The following is a 22,195-nucleotide window of genomic DNA, read 5'->3' as shown; positions in this document are numbered from 1 at the left end:
GTTGTACAAAGTTATGTTACACAGTTTTGTGCATTTTTGGAAATATTTGCATACATGAAAATCATTATGTACTCATAAACTCTGATACAATGAAGTACAGTATGTGCACTTTGGATACTGTTCAGTGTTGTTCTACGGAACCCAACGTAATATGAGTAGAGGGAGACAAGTCTTCTATGAATAGATTCATGGTCTGTTTCTAAAACAATAGATCCATTTAGATATTGAAGGAAAATAGGCAAATTATCTGTCCCCATAGTGTATATATAGGACACATTACCAGTCTTGGCATTCTTGCACAGAAAATAAACTCATCCAGGAATGTCAAAAAATGACTCAAAAGGGACATTAGGAAGAAGTCCAATGGAACTACCAGTGATGCAGGGTTCAGATGATGGTCTTCCCGACTGGTTTCATGGCATAATGTCAAGAAGGTGAGTACGTAAGAGATACAAAGGGGAATATTTTACCCTTGGAAAAATGGACCAGACTTCCCTTCCTCCCCATTCCCCCCCCCAAAAAAGAAACCCAAATGCAAAAAGAAAGAAAACTATAATGTACAGTATGTGTATATGAATCCATATGTATGTTTATTGATTGGAATTTTAAAAGTCTTCAGATACCAAATTATTGGAATTTCACTGTAGTTACCTAGTTACAGTGAATATTATTTTCAAATTTTGTGTACTTATAGGTAACAAAATATCAGACATTTTTACATACATACACAGCTTTATGAAACAAGGCTTATCGAGAGACCAGCTCCTTCTGCTTGACTGCATTACTAAAGGTAATTCAATGGGGCCAAGTCATTAAGACTAGCGTTGCTCATGCCAGTCTTAATGAAGGGTCCACTGATGAGGTGGACCAAAGAGGTGCACGCCACTCATTGAATTTGGCACATCTTCTCAGTGGCATTCGTCTCACCAGGGACTGGAGTAACATTTCTGGCATAAAGGACACAGGTACTTGTGTTGAGTTGACTTTGATGGGAAGGAATAGCCATGGCATGGCTAATGATGAGCTCCACTTATTTTGGCGGCGCTGCTTAAAATTAGAACGAAAAAGTCAAAACGCAATCGTTATTTGTACCATTCCGTAACTTTTCAAAGCGATTTACAATATTTTTCTGATAAAAACACTGACAAATTGCCCACAACGTATGCCAATTTATATAATACTGATTTCTAAGAAATAACAAAATGTACTGAATATGTCTCAATGAACCATAATGTATCGTAAAAAATATAATGGATTGAATCTAGGGCTCGGCAGTACTCTGTAGAAAAGCTCTGGAAACAGCTGCACTAAAAGCCTTTTTTCTGCTGTGTGTTGACATGCAAACAAACTAAAGTTGATGCATTTAGGTACTAATCTCACCTATAATCTCACCTACTGGACACCTATAATCTCTGCCCGAATACTGGACAAGTATCCCTAATGTCCCCAACAATCAACAATGCTCGATCAGTCACTACAGTCCCTTCTAGATGACCTGTAACAATGATCACTGCTTAAAAAAAGAGAAAAAAAATAGTCAAGAGAACATCTGATAGCAGAGGAAATTCCAGAGACAACAAATAAAAAGAGATTTCCTCTGAGAATTCCTGTGGTCACACGCTCAGTCATCGCAGAATATAATTCAGGGGCATAGGCAGAGGTCAGCCTGAGCAATGAGGGTGGTCACAGTATCAAGAATGCAGGTTAGGTAACACATTCCCTTATACACATTGGGGTACTGTGGATTACTATTAGTGGGCACTGTGGTTGTTGCCATTTTGGATTAGCTATTCTTTTTATATGGGCACTGATGTCGTTGGCACAGCAGTAATCATTGCCATATACCCTGTGGCTATTTTGGAGGCGATGTTTTATTCTCTTTTATATGGGAATAGGGTGATTGCCACTATTCTGGGGCACTGTGATTAGGTCTGTTACAAGAGCATTATAAATGTCACTGATAGGGTAGGTGCACACGATCATTTACTTTTCGTCTGAGAAAAATAGTCTGATGAAGCTAATCACAGTGGGATGAGTTTTTCTCAGAGGTTGGGAGAAAAAATAAAAATAAAAAACATTCCTCCGCTTTCTCACCTTTTCCATTATGTCAGTCCGTGAAAATCAGACCACAATCAGATGTCATCCAAGTGCAATCCCATTTTTTTCTAGAATCCATAAATTTGAATGGACGAGTACCATCCAATTCTCAGAAGCAAATAGTGTATGTTGCTATTTTTGTCCTCGGCCCACTCGGTCCAATGAAAAAATCTGGCATATGCTCTGCTTCATTGAATAACATTGGTCCAAGAGCGATTTGATTTTTTGACAGCTAGCACTTGGACTGCAAATTCGGCACAGGCCCTTACAGTATCTGTTATTGATGTGCTTAGATACCTTAGTCGCCGGCTTACTGCAGCAACTGGGGAGATCACATGTCCACTATTAAAGAAAATGTATATTTATTGCTTTCTATGCCCATAATCCTGCCGAAGTCAGTTGCTGGTATCAGAAGAGGACGCTGCTCACTGGAGGAGCAGATGGAAGTTGAGTAGAATCGTTTATTTTTTTTTTATGTGTGTGGCATAATGGGAGGCATATATACCAGGATGGGCCCATGATGGAGATCATACAGTATTATAAGAGGATGGGGAAGATATATACCAGGATGAGGGACATATACAGTTAGGTCCAGAAATATTTGGACAGTGACACAATTTTCGCGAGTTGGGCTCTGCATGCCACCACATTGGATTTGAAATGAAACCTCTACAACAGAATTCAAGTGCAGATTGTAACGTTTAATTTGAAGGTTTGAACAAAAATATCTGATAGAAATTGTAGGAATTGTACACATTTCTTTACAAACACTCCACATTTTAGGAGGTCAAAAGTAATTGGACAAATAAACCAAACCCAAACAAAATATTTTTATTTTCAATATTTTGTTGCGAATCCTTTGGAGGCAATCACTGCCAAAAGTCTGGAACCCATGGACATCACCAAACGCTGGGTTTCCTCCTTCTTAATGCTTTGCCAGGCCTTTACAGCCGCAGCCTTCAGGTCTTGCTTGTTTGTGGGTCTTTCCATCTTAAGTCTGGATTTGAGCAAGTGAAATGCATGCTCAATTGGGTTAAGATCTGGTGATTGACTTGACCATTGCAGAATATTCCACTTTTTTGCACTCATGAACTCCTGGGTAGCTTTGGCTGTATGCTTGGGGTCATTGTCCATCTGTACTATGAAGCGCCGTCCGATCAACTTTGCGGCATTTGGCTGAATCTGGGCTGAAAGTATATCCCGGTACACTTCAGAATTCATCCGGCTACTCTTGTCTGCTGTTATGTCATCAATAAACACAAGTGACCCAGTGCCATTGAAAGCCATGCATGCCCATGCCATCACGTTGCCTCCACCATGTTTTACAGAGAATGTGGTGTGCCTTGGATCATGTGCCGTTCCCTTTCTTCTCCAAACTTTTTTCTTCCCATCATTCTGGTACAGGTTGATCTTTGTCTCATCTGTCCATAGAATACTTTTCCAGAACTGAGCTGGCTTCATGAGGTATTTTTCAGCAAATTTAACTCTGGCCTGTCTATTTTTGGAATTGATGAATGGTTTGCATCTAGATGTGAACCCTTTGTATTTACTTTCATGGAGTCTTCTCTTTACTGTTGACTTAGAGACAGATACACCTACTTCACTGAGGGTGTTCTGGACTTCAGTTGATGTTGTGAACGGGTTCTTCTTCACCAAAGAAAGTATGCGGCGATCATCCACCACTGTTGTCATCCGTGGACGCCCAGGCCTTTTTGAGTTCCCAAGCTCACCAGTCAATTCCTTTTTTCTCAGAATGTACCCGACTGTTGATTTTGCTACTCCAAGCATGTCTGCTATCTCTCTGATGGATTTTTTCTTTTTTTTCAGCCTCAGGATGTTCTGCTTCACCTCAATTGAGAGTTCCTTAGACCGCATGTTGTCTGGTCACAGCAACAGCTTCCAAATGCAAAACCACACACCTGTAATCAACCCCAGACCTTTTAACTACTTCATTGATTACAGGTTAACGAGGGAGACGCCTTCAGAGTTAATTGCAGCCCTTAGAGTCCCTTGTCCAATTACTTTTGGTCCCTTGAAAAAGAGGAGGCCATGCATTACAGAGCTATGATTCCTAAACCCTTTCTCCGATTTGGATGAGAAAACTCTCATATTGCAGCTGGGAGTGTGCACTTTCAGCCCATATTATATATATATAATTGTATTTCTGAACATGTTAACAGCTAAAATAACAAAACTTGTGTCACTGTCCAAATATTTCTGGACCTAACTGTATACTAGGATGGGGCACTTATATAGCATGATACGACCATGATGGGGATCATATATAAGAGGATGGGGGACATATATTCCAGGAGGAGGGACATATACAGTCCCTGACAAAAGTTCTGTCGCTTATCCATGTAATGTCAATAAAAGCTTATAACCTGACTTTAAATTCATCCATTGGTTTCATAAATTACTCTTTTGAAAGCTGAAACCCTCCCAAATTTGGTTTAGGTTATGAAAATAAAGTTGCTGCAAAGCTGAAATATTGATCATTTAATGAACACAGAAAGGTCAGATTTTGGCAAGACAAAAGTTTTGTCGCCTTGTCATATAATGCACCCAATCCTAGTTTACATCCTCACCTGTGCTCACTAAATGATCGGTTAATTAGTGGATGTATATAAAAAGAAACCCCGCACTCCAGACCTTCAGTTGAACTGCAACTTGACCTCTGACAACATGCCAAAAATCCACCCTGCAACCAAAGCCTTGATTATCAAGAGGCTGAAGACCAGATCCACTGCAGAGGTGGCTGGCACCTTTAATGTGTGTCAGCGTCAAGTACAAAGAATTAAAAAAAGATTTGAAGAGATGGAGAAGTTTTTGACAAGCCCAGGTCCCGCAGACCCCGCAAGACAACTGCTCAGGAGGAATGTTTGTTGGTTAAAAAATCCAAAGCCAGCCCCTCTTCCCCTGCAGCAGAGCTCCAAAAGGCCCGGTCACTTCAAGTACCTGTGTCAACTAGAACAGTTTGTAGGATTCTGTCTCGAAATGGCCTCCATGGTCAAATCAGTGCCCACAAGCCAGCATTAAACAAAAGGCAATTAAAAAACCATGTGGCATTTGGCAAGTCCCACAGCCTGCTAAACAGAAGGATGCTGGAAAAGTGGCAGAAGGTAGATTTCTCTGATGAATCTTCAGTTGAATTACACCACAGCCACCACAAATACTCCAGAACTACTGGAGCTCGTATGTATCCAGAAAACAGTTACATTTGGTGGTGGAAAGATCATGGTCTGGGGTTACAGTCAGTATGAGGGTGTGCAAAACATTTGCAAGGTGGAAGGCAATATCAATAGCTTAAAATATCAAGAAGTATTAGCTACCTCTTACATTCCCAATCATAAAAGGGTCAAATTCTACAGTATGATGGTGCTCAATCTCATACACCCATCTCTACAACAAAGTTCCTCCTGGCAAAGAAGATCAAGGTGCTCAAGGACTGGCCAGCTCAGTCACCAGACATGAACATCATTGAGCATGTTTGGGGTAGGATGAAAGAGGAAGCTTGGAAGAGAAACCAAAAGAATCTAGGTGAATTCAGGGAGGCATGTAAGACTGCATTCTTTGCTATTCCTGATGACTTCATCAATAAATTGTATGAATCATTGTTGAACCGCATGGATGTAGTCCTTCAAGCTCATGGAAGTCACACAAATATTAAATATGGCTCTAATAGCACCTCAACTTCATTCACCAATGTTATGCAAAATATCTTTGTATTAGAAGGTAATTATTTGTTTGAATTTCACATTACTTTCTGTGGGTGACAAAACTTTTGTCTTGCGAAAATCTGACCTTTCTGTGTTCATTAAATGATCAATATTTCAGCTTTGCAGCAACTTTATTTTCATAACCTAAACCAAATTTGGGAGGGTTTCATCTTTCAAAAGAGTAATTTATGAAACTAATGGATGAATTTAAAGTCAGGTTATAAGCTTTTATTTACATAACATGGATAAGCGACAGAACTTTTGTCAGGGACTGTATACTAGGATGGGGCACTTATATACCAGGATACGACCATGATGGAGATCATATATAAGAGGATGCGGGATATACATACCAAGATGAGAGAAATTTATACCAGGATGGAGAACATATATACCAGGATGAGGGATATATACCAGGATTAGGGACATATATACCAGGATGAGGAACATATATACCAGGATGAGGGACATACTGTATATATCTGGAAAGTGCCCAGGATGGGGGACATTAGTACAGAATTGAGGGACATTACCTTTATAACAGTGTCAGCAGCATATCCCCCCATTAACAGTGCATCATGACCACATTTTTTGCTTCAATTTTTTTTTCCTATTTTCCGCCTCTAAAACCTAGGTGCATCTTACAGTACACAAAATTCTATATATTTTTGACAACACTGTTCTATTCTAAGAATGTACATTTTTATAGGGAATAACTACATGTATTACACAAATGCTTTTCAACTTATTTATGTAAACTCATTAAATTTTATTTCAGAGAATGTGAAGAACTTCTGAAAAACAAGGAGCTTGGACACTTTATTATTAGACTAAGCGAGAGAACATTTGGATACATTCTGTCATACAAGTGAGTTTAATATGAAAAACACAATAATGATTTGGACGTACTCCATCTTTTTAGTCAGTGTAATAATCACAATATAATTAGATACGACAGATAGTGGACTAATTGGTACAGTTAAATCTCTTTCAAAAAACACCTTCTGGAGAAAACCATCCCTTTATCTAGACCAAGTGTCATGCTACAGATTTTCATTTCCACCATATACAAGTGGATCTCAATAAATAAGAATACCATAAAAAAATTAATTTGTTTCAGTAATTCATTACAAAAAGGGAAACGCCATAATCATAAACATTAACAGAAATAAATACTTGAAATAGATCACTCTGTGTGTAATGACTCCATATAATATATGAGTTTCCCTTTTTGTATTGAATTACTGAAATAAATTAACGTTTTGATGCTATTCTAATTTATTGAGATGCACTTGTATTATATATCTTCTCAGGGAGGACTTCCTCTCTACAAGTATATGGGTGCATGACCATGATCAGTGTTTGCAGCGTTTTGGATGTAGCGTGTTTTCGCTGCGTCCAAAACGCTGCATTGTACAGTACAAGCACAGTGGATGGAATTTAGAGAAATCCTGTGCCCACTGTGCTTGTTTTTTCCGCAGCAAACACTGACCTGCGGTGCGTCTTTCCAGACTGCAGCATGTCAATTGTTTGCTGTGGATTCACATGTGTCCTCCATAGGAAGAACACAAATAAGAGACCGCAGCGCATTGAAGCCTGATCGTCGGTACAAGCAGCTGTGTTCTCCTGCGTTCTCCTGCGGAGGAGGCTCACGGCCCCGCAGGCCAGGACCCGCTGCGTCCAAGACACAGTGAGTCCTGATTGTGGACACATACCCTGTGTCTCAATTGTGTTGTTATATCTTTTGAGAGCTATCCATTTTTATTTTTTTTTTCTAGCTACTAGCTAACATAAAATAAGGAAATATATATTATATACAGCGGTAGCAAAAATTAAGAGAGCACTGCACATTTTTATAAAAATCAGCTTCTCAACAAACAGCCGTTCCATTCCAGTGTCAGTTGAATTCCAACCAGAGTACAGACCGGCAGAGGGCGAAAGCGACTCCCCACTGACCGGGATGACCGTCATCTTATTCGAATGTCACTCAGCAGCCGCAGGATGACATTAAGTGACCTACAAAAGGAATGGCAAGTGGCAGCTGGGGTGAAGTGCATGGCAAAAACAGTCTGTAACAAGCTCCTAGTGGCAGGGCTCAAGTCAGGTAAAGCTAGAAAAAAAAGCCTTTCATCAATGAGAAGCACAGGAGAGCCCGGCTGAAGTTTGTCAAAGTCCATAGGGATTGGACCATATTGGACTGGAGTAAGGTAATCTTCTCTGATGAGTCTAACTTTCAGCTTTGCTCAACACCTGGTCGTCTAATGGTTAGACTGAGATCTGGAGAGGCGTACAAGCCACAGTGACTTGCATCCACTGTGAAATTTGGTGGAGGATCGGTGATGATCTGTGGATGCTTCAGCAAGACTGGAATTGGGCAGATTAAACTTTGCAAAGGACGTATGAATCAAGCCGCATACAAGGTTATCCTAGAAAAACAGTTGCTTCCTTTTGCTCAGGCAATGTTCCCCAACTCTGAGGACTGTTTTTTCCAGCAGGACAATGAGCCATGCCACAGCTAGGTCAATCAAAACCCTGTCATGTCCAGCCCAATCTCCAGACCTGAGCCCCATTGAAAACCTCTGGAATGTAATCAAGAGGAAAAAGAACTGCTTACATTTTTGCACTATGGAAACTAGAAAAGAGAAGCGCTGATAGGGTTTTACCAGATTACACATACGGTTTAGCATATATCAAAATACACTCACCGATTCAGGTTGTGAGAGGTCACAACCACCATAGATAGCATCAGATAATGGCGGCTGCAGCGGCCCCACGTGTTTGCAGATCAAAGTGGAGAAGGAGAAGGGGTTAAACCCGCGCAATCCGCCAGATAAATTCAGAGGAGATGTTGATAATTCAGAACATTCTTTTATTCCATGGGTCTACGCGTTTCAAGGTCTGTGACCTCTTCTTCAGGACCAGTAAATCAACACTACATGTACATACAAATGAAGCTCTTTTATACCTGTGGTAACCACAAAGTACCGCCTCCCGGCACTTTGAAAAAAGTCAGAAGGGAAAGAAAAAAAAAAAATCTGCATGCATGATACAGCGTTTTTCACAGATATCATATACTTTGTAGAATGCTATTATACTGGTCATAAAAACAATTTATATGAGAAATACACATTCATAAAATGGAAAATTATAAAATAAAAAGAAAAGGAAAGAAAAAAAGTCAAAAATCAGGACACGAACTCCAAGAAAGTTGCCCATAAGGTAGCCTTTGATTTTTGTGGTGTACGCCACCAGTAGTTCTCAAAAATCTGTGTATCCCTAAAGTTATGTTCACAAGGTTGTGATATATGCGTACAATTAAACAAAACATATGTTTAATAAATATATTAAAAACATTTCAATATAGAAAAAATGATAAAGGAAAGAGATGAAATAAAATGATAATAAAAATGCATAATTTTCTGTGAACTTTTTATACAGAATAAAAATTCTTTCACCCAGGAGTACAAAGTGATGTGTATATAAATATATGTGAATAAAAATTTATAATATAATGTGTGCTATATTCTTTGTTTGTGTGTTAAAGAGGATGTGATATTTACTTTTTCTTTTTCAAAGAGGATCATAGTATCAACGAGCTTAAGGTTATTAGCGGGCATAAGCGTGGGAAAAAATATATATATGTGTGCGCATGCTCTTGACCCTACCATGAGGACACATAGTACAGCGGTACGGAGTAGATGCCAGAACTGGGACTGTGGGAATAAAATCTAAGGCGCCTGGGCCAGGGATATAGCTGGTTCAAGGTGGCTGTGTATGCAGTTATTTAAATTCTGAAGAGCAACATATAAATTAATAGATATAAAAACATAATATAAACAGTTGTTTCTCTAAAAAATATATATATATACATAGAGCCTATAAAAAGGGGACAATAATAAAAGGAGTCAGACTGAATAAAAACTCCCAAATGGCACAACAGATCAATAAAACAGGTCAGTTACTTCATTAAGTCCAGTTGGTTTCAATGTATCCAATCTATAAATCCAAAAAGTCTCTTTTTTATTTAAAACCTCTATTCTATTAGGAGTATCAATAGGGATTTGTTCAATTGGTGTTATAATGATGTCTGCCTTTTTTCCATGTACCAAAGTGCAATGTCGGGACAATCCACGTAAGAGGAACCCTTTCTTGATGTTATGTCTATGGGAATTTAATCTGTTATGTAGGGGCTGTCTAGTCCTTCCTACATATTTTTTACCGCATGCACAATCAATGAGATACACCACAAAATCAGAATGGCATGTGAGATGTCCCTTGACCCAGTAGGTTGAGAGTTCCTATTAATTCTAAAGAAGAGGAACGCTCTATTGGGGTCTCAAAATGCTACAGCAAAAATTGTCTATGCTGTACATCCATTGCACACAAAAGAAAGACTTTTGGTACAGCTGAGGAACCAGATAAATATACGATCAAGGGACATCTCACATGCCATTCTGATTTTGTGGTGTATCTCATTGATTGTGCATGCGGTAAAAAATATGTAGGAAGGACTAGACAGCCCCTACATAACAGATTAAATTCCCATAGACATAACATCAAGAAAGGGTTCCTCTTACATGGATTGTCCCGACATTGCACTTTGGTACATGGAAAAAAGGCAGACATCATTATAACACCAATTGAACAAATCCCTATTGATACTCCTAATAGAATAGAGGTTTTAAATAAAAAAGAGACTTTTTGGATTTATAGATTGGATACATTGAAACCAACTGGACTTAATGAAGTAACTGACCTGTTTTATTGATCTGTTGTGCCATTTGGGAGTTTTTATTCAGTCTGACTCCTTTTATTATTGTCCCCTTTTTATAGGCTCTATGTATATATATATATATATTTTTTAGAGAAACAACTGTTTATATTATGTTTTTAAATCTATTAATTTATATGTCGCTCTTCAGAATTTAAATAACTGCATACACAGCCACCTTGAACCAGCTATATCCCTGGCCCAGGCGCCTTAGATTTTATTCCCACGGTCCCAGTTCTGGCATCTACTCCGTACCGCTGTACTATGTGTCCTCATGGTAGGGTCAAGAGCATGCGCACACATATATATATTTTTTCCCACGCTTATGCCCGCTAATAACCTTAAGCTCGTTGATACTATGATCCTCTTTGAAAAAGAAAAAGTAAATATCACATCCTCTTTAACACACAAACAAAGAATATAGCACACATTATATTATAAATTTTTATTCACATATATTTATATACACATCACTTTGTACTCCTGGGTGAAAGAATTTTTATTCTGTATAAAAAGTTCACAGAAAATTATGCATTTTTATTATCATTTTATTTCATCTCTTTCCTTTATCATTTTTTCTATATTGAAATGTTTTTAATATATTTATTAAACATATGTTTTATTTAATTGTACACATATATCACAACCTTGTGAACATAACTTTAGGGATACACAGATTTTTGAGAACTACTGGTGGCGTACACCACAAAAATCAAAGGCTACCTTATGGGCAACTTTCTTGGAGTTCGTGTCCTGATTTTTGACTTTTTTTCTTTCCTTTTCTTTTTATTTTATAATTTTCCATTTTATGAATGTGTATTTCTCATATAAATTGTTTTTATGACCAGTATAATAGCATTCTACAAAGTATATGATATCTGTGAAAAACGCTGTATCATGCATGCAGATTTATTTTTTTTTTTTCTTTCCCTTCTGACTTTTTTCAAAGTGCCGGGAGGCGGTACTTTGTGGTTACCACAGGTATAAAAGAGCTTCATTTGTATGTACATGTAGTGTTGATTTACTGGTCCTGAAGAAGAGGTCACAGACCTTGAAACGCGTAGACCCATGGAATAAAAGAATGTTCTGAATTATCAACATCTCCTCTGAATTTATCTGGCGGATTGCGCGGGTTTAACCCCTTCTCCTTCTCCACTTTGATCTACATTTTTGCACTAGGAGTGGCATAAGTTCACCCAAAAGCAGTGTGAAAGACTGGTGGAAAACAGGCCAAGACGCATGAAAGCTGTGATTAAAAATCATGGTTATTCCACAAAATATTGATTTGTGAACTCTTCCTGAGTTAAAACATTATTAGTATTGTTGTTTCTAAATGATTATGAACTTGATTTTTTTTTTGCATTATTTGAGGTCTGAAAGCAATGCATTGTTTTGTTATTTTGACTATTTCTTATTTTCAGAAAATAAATACAAAATTTATTGGTTGGAAATTCGGAGACGTGTTGTCAGTACTTTATAGATTAAAAAGAACAATTTACATTTTACTCAAAAATATACCTATAAAGAGAAAAATCTGAAAAACTGAAAATGTTGCAGTGGTCTCTTAATTTTTGCCAGAGCTGGATATTGTTATATCCTTGGAAAGCATTTCAGTAAATGCTTTAACTTCAACACATTTTAAATTGATGTTATATGTAATGTGATTTCTATGCAATTTTCCTGCTTGTTTTTTTTCTTGCAAACTTCCTGCTCTCTCAGGATTACTCTAATATAATTCTGTTCTCAGTTGCTAATGGTTTGGAGAATGATAATATCAGTGATGGAGGAGACACTCAGGCTGTCATGAGCATACGATCACCTCTATGAAAACAGCTTCCCCATCTGTGCCTCACTACCTAGCTGGCGCCTCAATGGAGAGGCCACCTTACCAGTCTAAGAAGCATTCCTCCCAATATAATAATATCGCCTATACCCTAGAGACATTATAGACATAGAAGGTGACATTACCTATGCAGTACATATACAGTATATACAGTGCTCAGTATTAATATGTACATTCCCTTTGAAAAGTAAGATTTTAATCAATATCTCACTGAACTCAAGAACAATTGCCCAAATTTTGACGATACTGAGTTTCACAGAACTCTTTTTAACCCATAATATGAAAGTAAGGTTAATAAATCTAACTTTCATTACAAAAGCTTCAGTTTTGCCCTTGTGCCCACGTTGCTTTTTTCATGTTTTATTCATGCTTTTTTTTATCCTTTTTTCCTTGTTTCTTTAAATCAATGAAAGCAAGGAAAAAGCATCCCAACAAAATTTATGAGAATCCTGACTTGTGCACAGTTGCTTCTTTTTTCCTTGCAGTTTTTGCTGCTGAAAAAAGAAGCAACATGCCAATTGATCCTGCGTTTTTTTCCTGCTTTTTTCACCAATTGACTTCAATGGAGTCAGTGAAAAACGCAGGAAAAACGCATGTGTAATGCACAAGTTTCTCTTTTGTGCGTTTTTATGTGCTTTTTTTATGTCGGTGGGGTTCCCTGCAGCCATTTCCTTATCTCGTGGTCTTTACCGCAGGACCTTGCTGCAGGGATCTCCGGTGACGTGACAAGTTTATGCCAGCAGATCACCTGGGTCTCCTACAGATCCGCCATCATGAACTCGGTTCACCTTGTGACATCACCTTGGGTTCCCTGCACCTAAGCCTCGCGGTCTTTACTGTGGGACCTTGTTGCAGGGAACTCTGGTGATGTAGGTGCCCTGGTCTGTGAGGCGATCCGTACTTCGGTAACCCGGGGTCGTCATGGTGACGACCCATGATTACTATGGCAGCGATCGGGTCCCTGTGATCACGAATGCTACGATTGCACTGACTGCAACATATAGGGGGTTAAACTGCTGGGAGCGATGCGGGCACTACTCATGGCAGCGAGAGTCGGGTCCAGGCTGTAAGATCAGCCTGTGACTCAGCGGCGACCGAGGAGGTACGGCGCCTGAACCCCTGCCATCACCATGACTAAAAAATGTACAAAAAGAAACATGGAAAAAAAAACATGCAAATGCAATAAAAAATAGACTCTTTTTTTCTTGCCAAAACTTGTGTTTTTATGTGCAGATTTTCTGCACATAAAAACACAACGTGGGCACATAGCCTTAAGCGGGCTTTACACACTACGATTTCGCTACAGCGATCTCATTGGGGTCACGGATTTTGTGACGCACATCCGGCCGCTGTAGCGATGTCATAGCGTGTGACTCCTAGGAGCGATTTTGGATCGTTGCAAAAACGTCCAAAATCTCTCCTCGTTGACATGGGGGTCCGCTGCCAGTTATCGCTACTGTCGCAGGGGCGAAGTTGTTCCTCGTTCCTGCGGCAGCACAAATCGCTACATGTGACGCCGCAGGAACGAGGAACATCTCCTTACCTGAATCCGGCCACAATGCGGAAGGAAGGAGATTGGCGGGATGTTACGTCCCGCTCATCTCCACCCCTCCGCTTACATTGGGCGGCCGCTTAGTGACGTCACTGTGACGCCGAACGGACCGCCCCCTTAGAAAGGAGGCGGTTCGCCGGTCACAGCGACGTTGAAGGACAGGTAACTATGTGTGACGGGGGTGCGCGATATTGTGCGCGACAGGCAGCAATATGCCCGTTGCGCACAAACGATGGGGGCGGGTGTCATGCTAGCGATATCGGGCCGGATATCGCAGCATGTAAAGCCACCCTTACTCAAATTAGTTGAGTCAAAAAATATATACACCCCTCATCGAAAAGAACTACATCTAGCATTCTGTATGACCCCGTCAGAAAGTCTGTTAGGCATGGAATGAAAAAGTTGAACACATATTGTAACATCTATATTTTTCCATTCTTCAAGGACGACCTCTTTTGGAGCCTGGATGCTGGAGGCAGAGACATAATAACTTGTCTCTTCAGATTTCCCCACAGTTGTTGGATTGGGTTCAGATCAGGAGATATCCTCCTTAGCTACTGAATCACTTTCACATTGTTCTTCAGAAATGCAACAGATGTGTGTTTTGGATCATTATCATGTTGGAACAGTGCACGTCTACCAAGGGCATGGAGTGATGGGAGCATCTTCTCTTTCAATATAGAGCAGTATATCTGTGAATTCCTGATACCATTAATGAAATGTAGCTTCCCGACACCAGGAGCACTAATGCAACCGGGGCTAGTATTAGACATATTGTGGCCCAAGGATATTCAAAGTGTGGCCCCCAATCCTGAAATATTCCAGTAACAACACTGCAACAGTCAAATAATAGAAAATATTGGCAGAATTGCTGTGTTTTTGCACATCCTACCTCACAAAAAGCAGAAAAATGGCAATGGGAAAAACAAAACATATGTCCCTCAAACTACCCTGCTAAATCCCCTCTTTCTTTAATGCTATGCTCCAATGTCCCTGCTGGTCATTATTTAATTTGCAGCTCTAACACAAGGTAGAGCCACAAGGGGCTTCTGGAATATTGGTGCTGGAGCTGCAGGAATTTATCATTTCTATGGTAATTTATTTACATTCTCCGAAAACCAGGGTTTATTCACATGTACCATTTTAGCTGCAGGTTATCCAAACTAATGACAGGAAAAATGTGTGTGTGGAGGGGCAGTTTATTTTTACTTGCTTTTTGTCATATCCTTTCAACTAAAGGAAAAACAGTACAAAACTGCTGAAAGAAATGACCTGCTGCCGATTAAAAAACAAACAAACGCCCGGCAGCTCAAAAAACTTAAGGGAAAAAAAAACACAGCTTCTGAATTAAATTTTTGAAGTCTAATTTACTTTGCTGATACTGTAAACACACAAAAAAACACACAAAGAAAAAAAACTGTAAAAACACACGTGAACATAGTCTTAAGAGGGCTTTACACGCTGTGACATCGCTAACGATATATCATTGGGGTCACGTCGTTAGTGACGCACATCCGGCGTTGTTAGCGACATCGCAGCGTTTGACATCAAGGAGCGACAATCAACGGTCGCAAAAACATCAAAAAATCGTTGATCGTTGACATGTCGCTCCTTTTCATAATATCGTTGGTGGGACATGCCGCAGGTTGTTCATCGTTTCTGTGGCATCACACATTGCTATGTTTGACACCGCAGGAACAACGAACATCTCCTTACCTACGTCCACCGGCAATGAGGAAGGAAGGAGGTGCGCGTCATGTTCCGGGCCCCTCATCTTCTCCCCACCTCTGCTATTGGACGGCTGCCGTGTGACGTTGATGTGACGCCGCAAGAACCGCCCCCTTACAAAGGAGACAGATCGCCGGCCACAGCGTCGTCGCAGGGAAGGTAAGTCCGTGTGACGGGTGTAAGCGATGTTGTGCGCCACAGTCAGCGATTTGCCTGTGACGCACAACCGACGGGGGCAGGTACGCTCGCTAGCGATATCGATACCGATATCACAGCATGTAAAGCCCCCTTTACTGTCTGTCTTCAGGCAACTTATTTGCAAATTGGCAAAATACGCACCAATTTGAGTGGATTTTGCTGGGTAATTACTGGAGATTTAAGGCATATATTCATATATTATCCTTTGCAGCACAAAAGGTAAAAATAAGGGTAAACATTCACAGCATAAATTTGCAAACTGTAGATGTCAAATGCAGTGCTGTCAATTACTGCTACTAACATTCTCCAGGGTGACGAGACTTTGTAAAATTCTCATCCACAATGAACGTACAGTAATATATTGTGGATTTTCAGGACAGAAAACCTGTTGTGTATCTGACTTGTTTAGATGTATGCTTATAAGGAACCTGATAACAGGTTCCTTCTAAGCATACACCTACAGGTACCTACAGGTACCACTAGAGGTATCGGGAGCGCCTCATCAGCCGGTATTTTCACTAGTTCTGCTACAATGCATCTACATAAGAATTTTAATATTGTGCTGGTATCATGCACTCATTGGCAACTCAACATGTGCCAGCAGAGTAATTTTCATTATCTACAGTATACATGTGGCACCCCTGAGGCTTCAGTCCCCACAGGGTACGGCACCTCATTTAAGGTGCGGTAGTCATTCTGGGTAGGGAGGAGGTTATTCACCGGTGTTTATCACATTACATACAACATACAACATACTTACTAGCCAACCACTAGGACTGGGCTAGAGGTGGCCGTCATGGAAACGTGACTTTCCACTCACTGGTCAGCACCTGGGGGGTGGAGCTACAAACTGGGGAGTTAAAACACACATACACTCACACAGAACAGTCACAGACAGGGAAAATGTGAGATGCAGGAGAACATGGTACCTCGCTGGTATCACTGCCTTTATGTTTGTATTGCACTTCTAAAGAAAATAAAAATGTATCCATTGCTTGGCGCCGGAATATATATTTTTCATTTGGATGTTTGAACGGCCGTGGCAGGACCGGTTTCCGTGCTCAGCATTTGGATGTCAGGCGAGGGTGAGCTGGATTAAATTTTATCCATCAAACACAGCGCAAGGAGGAAGGGCTCACAATCCACAGTACCGGTTCTGGCTTCTGAACTATCCAGGATCGGCTGAGGCCCATGCAGTCTATGGCGCCATAGACTACTACGCCTATCATCTTCCCTGGGGCCAAACTCTGCCTATGGAGAGCTGTGACACCCGAGCTGCGTTACCATCCGCCCCAGAAGAGAGAAGTCCCACCGCGGCGGCTAATAATTGGCCACACACCACAGGTGACATCATGAACAACTACCCCCATCATCTCCATCCTCAGCTTTACTGACCCCGCCGGGGTCACAAAACAAGGTAAGGCCACCGCGGCGACCCAGTAGAAGCACCGCGTCCCGGTGACGGGTAACCCACAGACCCCGAGGGCGCGTCATACAGCTTACTATGAAAACTTTTAGGGTGGCCTATCACATTTCCTAATTTAAGTCTTTTATATTTATCCCTCTTCGATAATTTTCCTCAAAACCTGATCCCTTCATCCAACAGTCACCCCCTCCCCCTACACACACCATACACACAATAGCACTTTATATCTGTGCACAAACATATACTTGATGGTAACTAGCTTATACAGCTTTAGTGTATTATGTTATTTTATAAAAGATGACTGGACCATGGTGCCAAACAAGTAAAATTTACCTTAGCCTGTGTTGTTCCCATTCTTCATAAATTATAAGCAGAGTCCTCCTGCTTACTTCCTCAGAAAGATGAGAAAGATAGTCAAAACAGAGCATACTGTAGCCTGAAAATGTAACAACAAACGCTTTGATACAAATTTGCACAGAACCTTATTTTACTTCTCCTCGTTCGAACTCATTGTAGTGAATATCAAAGGATTTCACGTTTAACAAGAACTACAGTGCCTTGCGAAAGTATTCAGCATGGTGGTGGCAGCATCATGGTTTGGGCCTGCTTTTCTTCAGCAGGGACAAGGAAGATGGTTAAAATTGATGGGAAGATGGATGGAGCTAAATACAGGACCATTCTTGAAGAAAACCTGTTGGAGTCTGCAAAAGACCTGAGACTGGGACGGAGATTTGTCTTCCAACAAGACAATGATCCCAAACATAAAGCAAAATCTACAGTGGAATGGTTCACAAATAAACGTATCCAGGTGTTAGAATGGCCAAATCAAAGTCCAGACCTGATACCAATCGAGAATCTGTGGAAAGAGCTGAAAACTGCTGTTCACAAACGCTCTCCATCCAACTTCACTAAGCTCGAGCTATTTGCAAAGGAAGAATGGGCAAGAATTTCAGTCTCTCGATGTGCAAAACTGATAGAGACATACCTCAAGCGACTTGCAGCTGTAATCGCAGCAAAAGGTTGCGCTACAAAGTATTAACTTAAAGGGGAAGAATAATATTGCACGCCCCACTTTTCAGTAATTTATTTTTTTTAAAAGTTTAAAATAAGCAATAAATTTCTTTCAACTTCACAATTGTGTCCCACTTGTTGTTGTTTCTTCACCATAACAATAACATTTTTATTTTTATGTTTGAAGCCTGAAATGTGGGAAAAGGTTGACAAATTCAAGGGAGCCGAATACTTTCGCAAGGCACTGAATACATATTTTTTACCATAAGTGTTTTTCCTGCATATACGAGCTACCATGTAGATCCAGTTTCAGAATTTCCGTATTTTTTGTTTTATAAGACGCACCAGATTTTAAGGCGCACACCAAATTTAGAGACAAAAATAGGTAAAAAAATGGTTTCCATCTTATACTCCGGTGTTGTTTGTCCGGAGGGGCAGCGACAGCGGTGGTGGTATAGAGTCACAGGAGGCAGGGGCAGTGCTGGTGGGGTCTGTGCTGGCAGCGGAAGCTGAAGTGGCTGTGTAGAGCAGGCCTGTGCGGCGGGTGTCCCAGATGCTCTGTTGGTGGTCCGGGCTTCAAAGAAATGGCGCCAGGAGTGGCACATGCGCAGATGGTGTTCTCAGCCAAGAGAGCCATCTGCACACGCACTGATTCCGGGCGCCATCATTTGAAGTCAGAGGATCTGGGACACCCACCACACAGACACCGTAGCTTCTGCTGCCACTACAGCCATTACAGTCCGCATGGTCAGCCAACCGCCGCACAGTGAGGCAGCCAGCCATCCGGTCGCCTGCACGGAGAGGCAGCCGGCCGCCCACACAGAGAGGCACCCGGCCGCCCGTAAAGACAGCCAGCTGCAGAGAGAGCCCCTCGCACAGGGAGGCACCCGACAGCCCACAAATAAGGAACCCCGCGCCAATTCTCCACCTCCCGGTAAGCTATATTCGGATTTTAAGATGCACCCCTCATTTTCCTCCCAAATGTTTATAATCCGAAAAACACGGCATTGCGCAGCAGAGTATCTCAGCTGCTCTAAAGAAATCCGACTCAGTAAAAGTGGATGAAAAAAGTCAAAACAGGGAGCGCATGTGAAGAGTCTCAGGACAAGAGTAACGGTGAGACCGGTAATTAAAACTGCTCACCTAGAGTGGTTGTGCAGCCCTCGCACAACCATGGTGTTAGACATGAGTGTATTGTTCCGCTGTCAGGAGGATTATCCGTGAAATCCTTGAGATCCTTCCAGGGAGACGGATTCCTGTAAGCCTGATCCAGCCGCGGGTTAGTGGAGGGATTAGGCGTCCAAAAGATCCTGGTTTTGATGAAGCCTCCGTTTAAGCAGCTCTTGCCATGAACCCTGGAAGGGGGAAATAGGTATCAATAAAGGTGAACCATGGTCTAATAGAGCGCTAAGGAGGCCACAAAATCGTTTAGTAAGTTTTATTTGTTTTAACGGTCACATACTGCCAATAATTGATTGTTATGAACAAACTGGGAGAATTGTAAATGCTCATCTGGAAAATATTTGTAGATAAGGATTCTATACTTAGAGGATAAAATACATTGATTTTTTTCTTTCTTACAGGGGTAGAGACAGATGCCGACATTTTGTTATTAACCAGTTGTCAAATGGAGAGTTGGTAGTATCGGGGGATTGTTATTGCCATGAAAGTTTACCTGCTCTGATATCCTATTACCAAAGTACACCCATTGAGCCTTTTGGAGAGAAGCTGTCACAATATTATATTAAGGTATGTTATCAAAACAATATAAAACCTGTTTCCCTTTCCTCTTAACTATACATTACAATGGTGTTTTCACTTAAGTTGACTGTACCATTATTGTGAACTGACCGATTTCTCCTGACTTCTTATGCCTGCACATGAGGAGATGGAACAAAAAATAATTTTGAAATCCACCACGACCAACCCTTCTTTCTCTTGACATATGCCATTCTGGGAGTGTTGTGATACCACCATATACAGTATATCACAAAAGTGAGTACACCCCTCTCATTTTTATAAATATTTTATTATATCTTTTCATGAGACAACATTGAAGATTTAACACTTTGATACAATGAAAAGTAGTCAGTTTCCAGCTTGTACGAGTATAATAGTGTAAATTTGATGTGCGCTCTAAATAATTCAACAGACAGCTATTAATGTCTAAAACACTGGCAACAAAAATAAGTACACTCCTAGGAGAAAACGGTTAAATTGTACCCAAAGTGTCAATATTTTGTGTGGTCACCATTGTGATCAAGCACTGCCTTAACTCTCTCGGACATGTAGATCACCAGAGCATGACAGTAGCCACTGGATCCTCTTCCATCCTCCATGATGACATCACAGAGCTGGTGGATGTTAAAGACCTTGCGCTCCTCCACCTTCTGTTTGAGGATGCCCCACAGATGCTCAATAGGGTTTAGGTCCGGAGACATGCTTGGCCAGTCCAGCAACTTTAGCCTTAGTTTTTTTTAGCAAGACAGTGGTCATCTTGAAGGTGTATTTCATGTTGAAATACTGCCCTGTGGCCATGTTTATGAAGAGAGGGGATCATGGTCTGCATCAGTATGTCACAGTACATGTGGGCATTCATGGTTCCCTCAATGAACTGTTGCTCCCCACAGCTGGCAGTACTCATGCTGCCTCAAACCATGACACTCCCATCACCATACTTCACTGTAGACAAGACACACTTGGCTTTATACTCCTCACCTGGTTGCTGCCACACACGCTTGACACCATCTGAACCAAATGAGTTTATCTTGGTCTCATCAGACCACATGACATGGTTCCAGTAATCCATGTCCTTAGTCTGCCTGTCTTCAGTAAACTGTGGTCTTCCTTTTGCATCCACTTTAGAAGAGGTTTCCTTCTTGGACACCAGCCATGCAGACCAATTTGATACAATGTGTGGCGTATGGTCTGAGCCTTGACAGTCTTATCTCCCACCCTTTTAACTTCTACAGCAATTCTGGCAGGACGCATACATCTATTTTGAAAAGGCAACCTCTAGATATGACACTGAGCACATGCACTCAATCTCTTTGGTTGACCATGACGAGGCCTGTTCTGATTGGAACCTGCCTTGTTAAACCACTGTATGGTCTTGGCCACTGTGCTGTAGCTCAGTTTCAGGGTGTTGGCAATCTTCTTATAGCTTAGGCCATCTTTATGTAGATCAACAATTCATTTTATCAGATCCTGAGAGAATTCTGTGCCTTAAAATGCCATGTTGAACTTCCAGTGACCCAGTATGAAAGATGTGTAAGTGATAACACCAAATTTAACAAACTTGCACCCCATTCACCCATGAAACTTTGAAACACTAATGAGTCACATGACACCAGAGAGGGAAAATTGCTAATTGGGCACAATTTTGCCATTTTCCCTTAGGGATGTACTCACTTTTGTTGCCAGTGGTTTAGACATTAATGGCTGTGTATTGAGTTATTTAGAGGGCACACCAAATGTACACTGTTATACAAGCTGTACACTGACTGCTTTACATTGTATCAAAGTGTCATATCTCCAGTTTTGTCCCATGAAAATATATAATAAAATTTTTTAAATATTTACAAAAAATGTGTGGGGTGTACTCACTTTTGTGATATACTGTAGATCGCCTCCCAACTCTGCTGTGTTGAGTTCGTTCAGTGTAAGTTCATGTAATGTGCATGGTTACCTAAAGAGGCCATTTGCTTGATGGAGACCAAAGTTTTCTTGACTTTTACCTAATACAGTACTTTGTCTGTAGCGAAACGTCTTTAACTTGCAGAAACTACACATATAGTGTAGGTGGTGCTGTGTCTTGTAAAAGCTAAATAAGCTACACTGTGTGCAGAAT

The 22,195-nt window shown here is 40.8% G+C and overlaps 1 protein-coding gene across 1 annotated transcript in view; it reads left to right on the top strand.

Moving 5' to 3' along the window:
* Positions 1–321: 321 nt before the first annotated feature.
* LOC142302490 (uncharacterized) overlaps positions 322–22,195 on the top strand; it is a 48,072-nt gene continuing 26,198 nt past the window's right edge. Inside the window, exons 1-4 of the mRNA XM_075343562.1 lie at positions 322–434; positions 6,595–6,684; positions 19,929–20,094; positions 21,550–21,615. Coding sequence (XP_075199677.1) covers positions 322–434; positions 6,595–6,684; positions 19,929–20,094; positions 21,550–21,615 — 435 coding nt within the window. The remainder of the gene's footprint in view (positions 435–6,594; positions 6,685–19,928; positions 20,095–21,549; positions 21,616–22,195) is intronic.

The sequence above is a fragment of the Anomaloglossus baeobatrachus genome, chromosome 4, assembly GCF_048569485.1.
Source record: "Anomaloglossus baeobatrachus isolate aAnoBae1 chromosome 4, aAnoBae1.hap1, whole genome shotgun sequence".
Lineage (NCBI taxonomy): Eukaryota > Metazoa > Chordata > Amphibia > Anura > Aromobatidae > Anomaloglossus > Anomaloglossus baeobatrachus.
The sequence above is the reverse complement of the archived record's forward strand: the minus strand, read 5'-3'. Positions and strand labels throughout refer to the sequence as shown.